We start from the raw sequence: 12,714 nt of genomic DNA on the forward strand, positions 1-12,714 counted from the left end.
ATCCAACCCCTGATGATTCTTCTGAGCCATCCGAGTATCTGATCTCGTGGAGACGGTATTTTTCTGCTATGATGGCCTTGAAATATTCTAGCAGACCGGTCGAGCTCGCTCCGGCTCGGGAGTTGTTCCTGATACCGTTCTCGACCTCCAGTCGTTCGCACCAAACCAGGATTGTTTTGCCACCGGGGGGAGATTGGAATTCGCCACCCGCTGCAGGATCGTGTTGCTAAGGGCGGTCAGGTGGGTCTCCCCCCTACCGCTGGTTTTCGACGAAAAACTGGCACTCCTGGCTACGATCGTCGAGTCTACGATTAGATCGAAAGGAGGTTCTCCAATTTCAGCGCATACAGAGGCAGCTGGTGTTGATGGCAGGAGGCCGGAGACAGTCCGTAGTGCCTTATTATAGATGGGTGCCAGAGTTTTTGGGAGTTTGTCTCCAGCCAAACACGTCAGTTCGAGGCCATGAGTCATTTAGAATTGGGTATATGAGTCTTGAAAATTATTAATATTTCATTTCGTTTCATTTTTGTGATGTGATGTAATGCCGGTCTTAGTAGATTTTCGACTATTGGTCTATCGACTTCGACACTCGCTTAAATGGGTGACACTTTTTTCATTGCTTTAATGGATTCTTGCATGAAATTTTGCATCGACATTTTACGTACGAAAAAGGTTTCGTTCGAACGGAAGTCAGATACGGCCGTAAACAAGAATAAGAGATCACTCTTATACCGACCTTATCTGTCAGACAGATTACAATCGAATTCTGCCACCCCTTTTGAATGATATGTTATATGAGTTGCTGTGAGAAAAACATCTTAATGTTTCCCACGAACATTCGGCTGTATGTCGAATCTCATGGATCTTCCCCAGGGCTCGGATACAAGTTCCCTTTGTACAACCAATTCACGTACATGAAAGACATCGACAATTGTATTACTGTAAACTGCTGTTCAAGACACCTTGCAGATAATAGACTTGCGTGTATCGTTAAACCTAAAGATTTAGACCAGCAAGGACCATTAAAATTAATCTCTACTGGTCACTCTTTCCATATACTTGGGAAACCCATATAAGGTATCTGAAAAAAGTCAATTTTCTCTGTACAAATATCAGCACCCATCCAGAAGATTTCAGAAAATTGTGTCAAACAATCTTTCTCTCAATGATGGAGTAGCAGGAAATCCATGGAATTCCAGATTGATCGGAGAGTATTCTAACGATCTTCGTTGTAGAGTACGGTCGTATTGTGATAATATGTTTTTTACCTTCCCTATATCCTTGAGAAGATATGGGAAATATTGAGTGCTTGATGCAGATGCTGTTATGTCAATACTTTCATTACATTGTTCTATTTCGGGTAAAAAGAGGGCTGAATCACTTGATGCAGATGCTGTTATATCAATACTTTCATTACATTGTTCTATTTCGGGTAAAAAGAGGGCTGAATCACTAGCAAAGGCAGATGGGGTTGAATTTGGACATTTTCGTGAATTTTATTGTTTATTCTGCCAGAGTGCCATCGTTAACTGGAAGCGCAAATGAAACGAAGATTTTTTTTTGTTGATGACAACACCCAATTATCCCCAAGATTAGTTTCAAACCGTTGTTTAATACTCCTATACTCGCGCGAAAATCATAACTCGTGTACTCACTCGTGTACTGCTATTGTGTATTTTCAGGCGTTATTGGTATTTATTCAGAGAATATATTTTCTTTGAATGAAAAAACTACAGAACATATTTTTTCTTCAACTTTATTCAGTTTTAATAGTCATTTAATTCAGCCACCTCGTTCATTCTCGGTCTGCCAGACCTATGCGCGAGTATAGGAAGGTTAAAAGCCTGAGCTTAAGTTGATATTTTATTCGCACCTACCCCAAATCATGTCCTATGTAACTTGAGATCAAAACTACCAGAACGACAAAACAAAACTTGTGCGAGATTGGATATCACAGGACCAGAAACATAAACACTATTCTAATTTTAGCCACCTGGCTTGTGATTTTGCTGTTATCAAAGTGAAAATGTGAAGAAGAGCGTATGTCCTTTTTTCCACTTTGCTACTATCTATCTTTGACTCTCGCTTAAGCAATTAAGACTAAGTCGAGCAATGACAATACTGAACACTGTTGATAGTTTAGTGCGGAATCTTATCTTTACAACGTCATCTCTAGGATTCGATTGTATTTGTACAACACGAGATACAGAATACTAACGCCATTTTTTGAGAAATAATTATTTTTAATTATATATACCATTTACGTCATTACGTATCTGTTCCACGATTAAGCATGTGACTATAGCTAAGAATGAATCAACATAGTCTTATTGAATTTAAATCTTTTTTAGGTGCAAGCCACGAGTACAACCACCCAGCAGCAGTCTCCTCCACCACAGAAGATCATCATTAACAATTCTCAGGGAACGGTACAGAAAATAATTTCAACCGGTGGCCAGCTCCTCGCAACGGCTGGAAGCCCTGTGCAGAAAGTCGTATCCCAATCCAATTTGCAACAACTATTACAAGGGACCGGACAGAAAGTAATTGTTGAGCAAAATCCCAGCCACAGTCCTGTTCAGACGCAAAAAGTTCTACTGGCCACTACAGCTGCCGGACAAACGGTTCAAAAGCAAATTCTAATTCAGAACGCCAACACCGGGACACCCCAGCAAATTATCATCAATCAAGCAGGCGGACAAAAGGTAGTGCAGCAGATTGTAGCAACTCCAGGTCAGCAGATAATGATCGGCGGACAGCGAATAATACTTAACCCTGGGGGTCAGAAGATTATCAGCAATCAACCAATTCAAATTCAGCAGACTCAACAGGTTCAGCAAGCTCAGCAACCTCAGAAGGTACAGCAAGTGCATCAGCTGGTTACAACACAACAGGCAACCCAACAACCACAGCAAATTCAGATTCAAATTCAACAACCAGTGGCTCAGCAGCAGCTACAGTCTCAAGTGCAAACTATCCAAACTCAACCTGCGACGCCGCTCAGCCAGGGACAGAGCCTAGCACAGCAATTATCTAGTGGTAAACTTCAGCTTGCCAACCTTAATGGCCAGCAAGTGCTGATACGACCTTTGGGCAATAATCAGGCACAAGTTGTAGCTCATATCAAGACCCAACCAAACGGTACGGCACAAATCATTCCTCTAGCAAACGCTGTTGATCCACCGACGTCGACCCAACCACAATCCCAACAGCAAGTGCAGCAAGTAGTACAATCAGCGCCCGTTCAGCAAACCACGGCCATCCAGCAAGTTGTCCAGCAACCATTGGCGCACACCACGGTCGTTCAGCAGACACTGAATACGTCCGGTGGGTCACAAACAACTTTCCAGCAAATTGCAGCTTCTCCCCAGCAACATCAGCCCGATCCTGTGGAGCAGACTCTGCTACAGGGTCAGCCACCGGGAACGGTAATAAAATGTGTCACAGCACAAGTTATCCAAACTCAGCAGGGGCCGAGGATTGTGCTTCAGGGACTGCAAGGGTCCGAATTTACTCCCCAGCAGTCGGCACTTGTTCAACAACAGGTCAAACAGCAATTGCTGAAAGGTTAGTTTCGATTATCACTACATTAGGCGTGATTTAGCTTTAACTTGAATTTCTTTCGTAGCACAAGAATCCAACGGTAAACAGGGTGTCCTCGGACCCACCAAGATATACCTTGCAATACAACCATCCCAGCAGCAGCAGGCAGTAAACGCTCAGCCACCTCCGTTGGCACCAGTTCAGATCAAACATGACGGTGGCACCACTCAGATCCAACTGCACCAGCAAGTAAGTCGTTTTTAGAATGTAATGAGGTCTTCTGTCTAACGTGCGTGATTTCGTATGCAACTGTTTTCCAACCATCCTCCCTCCCGTTCTCTGACATGCGGAATGAACGCTGAAATATTTGTAAATATAGTGTCCTTATCAGTATTGTAAATAGACATAGAATAGCCTTTCCGAGTAACAAATTCTAAACTATTGTTGGATTAATAGTGGAAGTGGTGGAAAACAATTGTTCAAATCTGTTTTATGTTCGTTTTCCGAATCTATTTATGGTTTTATACAAATGAGAAGAGGCAGTTTCGCAGGGATTTTAGACCAGATGTTTTAGTGAATGTTTACAGTACCTTGGTTTTCATAGATGCTTAACACGTTTGAGCGATCAAATGAGTACATTAAATCTAGATTAATTAACGTCGGAAAATGCGAAGACATTGAATAGCAAGCAGTTGAAGGATGAGGCCCATTTGACGAAATCTTCATTCCATACGGACTGAAGATGGTCCCGGTTGATTTTCTGTTGGTTTGTTTAGTTGTATCGTTTACTTTGCGTTTTAGTTGTTGCCAAATTTTGGCTGTTTTTCTGTGGTCGAACATTTGGAATGGAATGTAAGCCATAGAAAATGAGGTACCAATTTAATGACCAATGAAATTTTCAAACATCACCAACTTCATACACATAGTTCCTATCAATGGACTGTTTGTCACCCAGACGGAAGGCAAGAACCCCGGATTTTTTTCCCCTCTTGTCAGTTAGAACATTCTGCATTCCACTCCATATAGCTGCTGCCTTTTCACTGTGCACGCAGTGCTCTGCTATTTTACAAAAAAAGAGCTGTTTCCTATTCAAACAGGCTGAGTGATATTCTTCCAAAGCGAATGTACCCTGAACACAAATATATTAACAAAGAAGATGATTGCATGACGTTTATGTGTCTGAGTTTTGAGAAGACTGAAAATAGGACAGCATTTGTAATTTGTATGCTCTGATCAAAAAGTATTCTGTTGTCACAAACTATCATTCCTTCACTACATAATATAGGGTAACCTCGTTTAATTTCTTCCTTACTTTCCTTCCCCCGAAAATATGCACATTTGCAGTTTGTATAAGACTCGAGAGTATAATTGGATAAGCCACACGTCTACTAAATTACTTTACCTGCAGAGGCATTACAATCAAACTGAAAGTAATTTAGGAAAGTAGCAGTCAAAGTCAATATATATTATACATATATTTCCTACTAACTAGACATAGAGACATCTAGGCATCAGACTACTTTAACAATTGATTAGTGTTAGATTAACAGATATTAGATATTAGCCAAACCAACCAGATGAAGCTTAACACAAGCGGATAACCTTAATCGAACGCAAACATTTCTTTGAATAAGAAACCATAGAATCAACGCAATGTTTTGAAAGAAAGAGGAAAAATAAATTAAATTATCAGCGGCGTGCAAAAGAGTTGCGCATTGGCGCAAAAGTTTGCTAAATATTAAAAATATACCTATTCATTGTGCATTTGAAAGAACGGAATATTGAGATTCGGGAAAAGAAAGTTAACGTACATTCTGTGCTTGGAAACAGCTGCCCTAGAGCAGAGCAACATTTTGAAATGCCTTTCGTTTTTATCGAACGTTATCACGAATTTTTCGTAACTTTTTTGTTAGTGTGTTACTATTTATTATTTCATGACTCATCGCCTAGTTCTTATCAGAGTAGATTTAAACGAACAAGCATTAAAATAATAAGCATTCGGATTAGAATAAATCACTTTTTTAGTTTTTGACCACTGAAAATCAGTTAAAAAATAAAAGGAGCGATTGTAATTTCGACTAAAAAATTACACAATGTATTACATTGTAGAAAAAAAAACGGAAGAAAGGTAAAAATAAAATTCCACGCTTTTCATATAAAAAGAAAAAAATCGCTTTCACTACTCTTTATTATTCTACGATTGCCCTTCAATAATCCAACCAAAACATCCAAGCAAATGAAAAGAGCCACAACGCTGAAGCCCAACTGTAGTAGGAACCCGATAAAAAGCTAGAGATGATGATTACGGTTGGAACACATCGGCAAACATCACTCCGTCAAAAAGAGCAAAAGAAGAATTTCCATAGTTCAAAAGATACCAGTATCAAAAGTTAATCAATTTATACTAATGCACAATTACCTGTCGATGGATCTGTGCAATGATAATGCCTTTGGTTTAATCAATTTTCATTATTCATTACACTTGAGTGGAGAACAGTCGGAAAAAATGTAAATAGTAATAACTGACAATACGAAAAAAAGTTACACGAAATGTAAACTGTTGAAACACAAAAGTATTCACGCAAAAGCACGATGAAATGGTGTATTTTTGATTATTCAGACATAATTTAATTTATTTTGCCCCTTTCTTCATCACGACAATAGCGCAATATATTTAAGTTTCCATGAGATTATTTTCCTAAAGCGGTCTACCGTGAGCAATTTCATCGGTCCATTGCGATACAACGAAGTTTGTTCTTTTGTTTTTCGTGTCATTGTTGTTAGTCGCATAGGTTTTGTAGCTTTGATGATGAAGGTTGTTACCAAAAATTGAGCTTAAGCTAAAGGCAGAATTATGCACAACACCCGTGTGAACACCCCATTGCAAATGAAAACTGTTTAGATGAAGAGTGTTGTTGTTTGTTGACGCGATTCAAAACTGGGAAATCTGGAGTTTCTTTTGTTCTAACCGATAGGCTTGTGTGCTACAGAATGCAATTTTGTTTTGGACAAGCGATGTGGCTGTTTTACTTCTGCTTGTGCTGCGCAGACTATTTGTGAGTTTGTACCGGATTAATGCCTGTTGTGTTCACCTTGTCGGATGGAATGTTTATGTTGTGATTACTGATAATTGGTAAGTATGAAGTTGTGGTGGATAACCCAAACATCGTCATCTCTCAACACCATGGTACTACCAATGGTACTATAAGAGGTAGGAAACATCAGGTATAATAAAGGGTGTGTCACATCAAATTGCATCACGGAAAAAACGCTGTAGAAATTCGCCCAGTGGACCGATCCTTTTGAAAATTTTAGACAGTAAAATAAAAACTATTAAACAACTTTTGGCATTTTCTTTTTATTCATACTTCGTGCCCAAGCCCGTATGCTCGCACCTTCCTCTTCACCCATAAAGTTCTGTACAACGTCAGGTTGTAGTTTTTTTGAACAGAAATCCATTTTCTCTTGAAGTCCGCCTCCGATTTGACAACTTTTGGGTTCTTCCGGAGGGCCTGCTTCATAATCGCCCAATATTTCTCTATTGGGCGAAGCTCCGACGCGTTGGGCGGGTTCATTTCCTTTGGCACGAAGGTGACCCCGTTGGCTTCGTACCACTCCAACACGTCCTTTGAATAGTGGCACGAAGCGAGATTCGGCCAGAAAATGGTCGGGCCCTCGTGCTGCTTCAATAGTGGTAGTAAGCGCTTCTGTAGGCACTCCTTAAGGTAAACCTGCCCGTTTACCGTGCCGGTCATCACGAAGGGTGCGCTCCGCTTTCCGCAAGAGCAGATCGTTTGCCACACCATGTACTTTTTGGCAAACTTGGATAGTTTATGCTTGCGAATCTCCTCCGGAACGCTGAATTTGTCCTCTGCGGAGAAGAACAACAGGCCCGGCAGCTGACGAAAGTCCGCTTTGACGTAGGTTTCGTCTGCCATTACCAGGCAATGCGGCTTCGTCTGCCATTACCAGGCAATGCGGCTTCGTCAGCATTTCGGTGTACAGCTTCCGGGCTCGCGTCTTCCCCACCATGTTTTGCCTTTCGTCGCGGTTAGAAGCCTTCTGAACCTTGTATGTACGCAGGCCCTCCCGCTGCTTGGTCCGCTGGACGAATGAACTTGACAAATTCAGCTTATTGGCGACATCCCGGACCGAACTTCTCGGATCACGTCTAAACTGCTTAACTACGCGCTTGTGATCTTTTTCACTGACGGAGCATCCATTTTTGCCGTTCTTCACCTTCCGGTCGATGGTTAGGTTCTCGAAGTTTCGTTTTAGTACTCTGCTGACCGTGGATTGGACGATTCCCAGCATCTTACCGATGTCCCGATGTGACAACTCCGGATTCTCGAAATGAGTGCACAGGATTAATTCACGACGCTCTTTTTCGTTCGACGACATTTTTCCAAATTTACGAAAAATTGACAGTGAAGCATGGCCAACGTGATCTATACACTCTTATCTGATTATAAGCGAAAGCTGAAGATATAATTCCTAAAAATTAAATTTATACAGCGTTTTTTCCGTGATGCAATTTGATGTGACACACCCTTTAGAAGCATTTGGTCGATTACAGGGTAACAAATTATTTGTTTTCAGATATCTCTATCAGTAGTTCCTCGAATATGAGAAGTCGTCATGATATTACAATCTCTAGGGAATCTTTTTCGTATCTCATATTCTCCGAAAAGCAACATTTGGTTGATTGATCGATCACTTTTTCCATCATATAGGCTCTTAATTACAAAGTTCGTTCGCCTCTAGCCTTTAAAAAGAACTATTAGATCCGGGGTTTAAAAAAATGATACCAATTTTTTTTAAATTGCATGAAACGTCGAGTTCTACTGTCATCTCCAAAAAAAAGTTCTTAGAGTCCCCGCACAATCCAGACTTTTTTTCAGCCGATAGTTTGGTCAGGTTGGGTTGCTATCGCGCACACTATCCACGTGTCGGTCGAATATTCTCGAAAGACTGTATGTAATTTGTGTTTGACAACGGAGAAGAGAACGATGAAGGAAAACCAAAAAGAGATTCCCACGGCACGTATGTCGGATGCCAAAATTGAAAGCGAATTGAGAGTAGGAATTGCATTACCGTGCCAAAATTTCAATAACCGGTTATACGGTAATGAAAATTTCTTTACCGGTAAAACCGGTAAATTACCGGTGAAAAATACTTTGAAATAAACCATTTTCTTGAAGAAACGACTTTTTAATTATTTTACAAGAAAACATGCAATACTTTGCTACTACTTGGGGACACAAACAATGTTAATTTTGTCGTTTTCTGATCTTAATCGGATCTCATGAACGGAATTTCAAGGAGAGAAAAACGCATTTTCATAGCTCAATGATGTTGGGCGTACATTACGAAAATCATCGAATACCATTGTCATGTATTTGCCTCTGATGGCTTCTGTTAATACAGTTAATAATTGATTGCTGCAATCGTCGTTCAAGTTTTCTCTTGATGCTCAACTATTCTGCAGGTTCTGCATCGTCCAATGGATTTTTTCCCTCTTGTCCAGCTACTGAAGTCTTAAGTCACGAACGATTTCTAATGCCTGCTTGATCAATGCATTCCGTGACATTTGATAGAAGATGCCGAAGTCATCATTTATTATGTCATGATTAGGAATGGGCGCTCTTTAGAAAAAGATCGATCTTGACGAATTTATTTTCTAAACGGCGTGAGGATCGATCCACTGATAAAATCTGTACCAAAGAATCGATCTTTGAAAAACCAAATGTCTATTTCACAATTTCTTTATTCTATATGAGAACCGTCTTTTTTTAAACAGAGAATACAAATTTAATATTTCTTTTTAAACATCAAAGACATTTAATTTTGTTACTCATGAAGGCCACAAAAAATTTAAAGCTCAGAAAAATTGCATTTCCCAGAGCATTCATCTTGAAACGTCATGGAATTAATTAAATAAATTAATTGAAAATTATTACTAGATATTCAACAACTGGTATTTGTTTAGAACTCCGCTAGCAAACATCCCATAGAATTCGTCCGTGCTACACTGAAAAACAGATCCATAAAAAGTTTTTCTAAGATCGGAAAAATCGGAAGAAAAAGACCGATTTTCGTGATTTTTTCGAGTACAAAAAATCGATCCAAAAAATCGAAATGGAAAAGATCGATCTTCTATAAATCGATCCAAGATCGCCCAATCCTGGTCACGACCATGAGCAGAATGATTATTCATATAGGTGAACTAATCTGCCTATACAAAACGTTTATCCTTTCCTTCGGGGCTCCGAGCAGCTGCTTCGAAATTTCTGATGGTTGCTCCGATAGCTGTTCTAAGATAAATTTCAATCCGACGTTAGGTTCATGAAGGGTGCAGTTTTTCCGCCATAGCATTTCAACAGCGATGAGAACCGGTTCGAGGGCATCAACCAATTCCTTTATCGCTGTCTGTTCTCCATCGCTGAAGTTTTTCCTGTGTCTCGTCTTCAGATCGAGCAGCTCTGAAGCTGAAGCTCGGAGGTCCTAGAATAGGCACAACACTACCAGTTGTGTTTTTTCGATCATATTTTGATTCTCGAGTAATATTTCGAAGCGGATAAAGGCAAATATTATTTTAAAAATTAAATTACCGAAATTACCGGTTATTGACTGTAAAATTAACGGTAATTCGGTAATGAAAAATGACCCGGTATTACCGGTAAAACCGGTTAACAATCCCTAATTGAGAGCGAATGAATTGAACTATTGGCCGATAAACAGTCGTCATGTGTGCGTAGATCGATGCTAGCCAGTACTGATTAAACGGACGGGCGATAGTTGACCGACCGAATAGTTTGAATGTAAACGGGAAACTTTTTAATCGGCCGGTACTGAATCGGTGTAGTGTGCGCATATGCATATCGCATCATACAGATTAAGTCGTCCGACCAATCTATCGGCCGACAAAAGTCTGTAGTTTGCTTATACATGAAATCGGGGTTTTCATGAAAAAAATTGATGCCAAATGTCTTAAAATTGCATGAAACGTCAAGATTTACTCGCCTTGTATTCCGAAAAACGACGAATGAAAGGAACGAGAATTAATTCTCAAAGAATCGATTTTTGTCACGAAAAAAGTTTTGAGATAACAGTAGATCACGACGTTTCATGCCATTTTTTTTTTAAATCCCGATTTTATGGAGATTTTCGAGGGTCGTCAAATAAAAAAACCATGAGCGCTCTGAGGCCCCTAATTCATGTCCGATATCTGCTGCCTGATATCTTGCATCTTGCACAGATCATTTTTTTGGCCAATAAAGAAAATATAGGGTAGATATGGGCAATATGGTGCCCCTAAGAACGAAACGTCCTAAATCATGTAGGAACATTTGCAAGTTATGCTACATGTTAAGACCTCACGATTTGAAACCTTATTGATCGATGTACATTGTGTGCAATCTAATATGAGTAGGCCTTGATATGTATAATAATAAAGAATCAGAATATGCTGTACTACCGAGCGAACAACAAGTACTCAATTGATACTCAGCAAATAGAAACCGAATATATCGAGGTACCACATCTGGCGACGAGGATTAATCGGATTTGATTTGCAAGTTGGTAAGTCATAAGGAATCGAAAAGATTATCTGATACGATCAGGATCCACTGCGTTATGCAGGACACTCCGCTGCTAAAAGCAGGAAAAGGCGTAGAAGCCTGAGTTAAAAAAAAAGATCCACTGCATCATGCAGGACACTCCGTTGCATGAAAAGCATGAAAAACCAATGAGTGAAAAAAAGGCTTGCTTAGATCGAAAATAAATGTTTAAAATTTATCAGCTTTCATTAGTTACCTTGACAACCATCATTGTTGTGCATTTTTTTTCAGAGCGGAAATTATCGGAAAAGGAAAGTTGGAATATAATTCCTTTCAAATTCAATCATCTCCCCGAAACATTAACCCAGAAAGAATGCATGAGGTGGAAAAGGAATTTTGAAGTTATTATAGCTGCAAGTGAAGTGAAAAACGCATCCAGGCTGAAGAGAATATTGCTAGCAAAGGGAGGCTTAAAATTGCAGGATCTATTTTATTCTATTGATGGAGCGGATGTCGAAGAAGACAAGGAACGAGGAGTCGAACCTTATAAAACAGCAATTGAAAAACTCGATCAACACTTTTTGCCGAAGCAACACGATTCGGTTGAACGGAATGAATTCTGTAAATTAATACCCGCAACTACTCAGGATGAATCTTGCCAAACGTTGTTAAAATTCTTGATGTGATGTTCGGAACAGGCGAAAATATGGGCCTGATCACGAACGTCACTTCACGGTGAAAACGAAATGATTTGTATGCAATATACACTTCATCTGATTCTCGAATACAGTTCACGGTAGAAACGAAATAAACGGTACGTCATTGAACTACGTCTTACGAGTTAGTAAAGTGTCGAAGATAATAAGTTTTCAGGCAGAATTAGCACTTTTCAAATAACAAATCATTAATGAAAATTGACTTCTTCGTATCAAACTGGTATTTTATGTGAGTGGAAAACTTTGTTTTCTTCATGTGATATAATAATATCATACAAAAATTTCATCTGAAGATAATTTGATATTATAATAATAAGTTTAGTGTGAAACTAATCTCGTATCCAGATGTCGACACCGTACCGTTGTCATCGCGGATACGTTTCATTCCGTTTCCACCGTGAAGTGTATTCGAAGTGTATTCGAGAATCAGGCCCAAAGTGTTCGTGTCATCAAGGATTTTTTTTCAAGTATGGAAAACCACGAAAAACGAAAAATTTTCCGAAGAAAATGTTTTATGAAGACATTGATTCGGGAATTATGTGTAATGGTAATGTACATATTGTACCGCGCACCCAAAATCTCTCCAACCAAAGCTCAAATCGATAAGTTTACAATTGTTTCCACCGAACTCTACTTCCAATGTTCAGCTACTGGACTTGGGCATACTCAAGAACCTGAAACAGTACTATCGCCATGAATTAGTAAAACAAAGACTGCAAGAAATGGATTATACGACGATATTATTCCGCTTGTTTAAGCTTAAGCTGTTTTAATGCACTCTATATACCAGATATATCTCTCTTGGATCAATAAGGTTAGATCTGAGACTGTTCGAAATTGCCGGATTTTCCGTTAATGATAATGATGATATTCCGCTGGCAAAATAAATACGTTGA

The 12,714-nt window shown here is 39.5% G+C and overlaps 1 protein-coding gene across 3 annotated transcripts in view; it reads left to right on the top strand.

Annotated features, from left to right (window-relative positions):
• LOC129771610 (nucleosome-remodeling factor subunit NURF301) overlaps nucleotides 1–12,714 on the top strand; it is a 56,646-nt gene that overhangs the window by 23,313 nt on the left and 20,619 nt on the right. For all 3 annotated transcript variants that reach the window (XM_055775422.1, XM_055775419.1, XM_055775421.1), the window contains 2 exons: nucleotides 2,352–3,567; nucleotides 3,629–3,792. In XM_055775422.1, coding sequence (XP_055631397.1) covers nucleotides 2,352–3,567; nucleotides 3,629–3,792 — 1,380 coding nt within the window. The remainder of the gene's footprint in view (nucleotides 1–2,351; nucleotides 3,568–3,628; nucleotides 3,793–12,714) is intronic.

This window comes from Toxorhynchites rutilus, chromosome 2 (genome assembly GCF_029784135.1).
Source record: "Toxorhynchites rutilus septentrionalis strain SRP chromosome 2, ASM2978413v1, whole genome shotgun sequence".
Classification (NCBI taxonomy): Eukaryota; Metazoa; Arthropoda; class Insecta; order Diptera; family Culicidae; genus Toxorhynchites; species Toxorhynchites rutilus.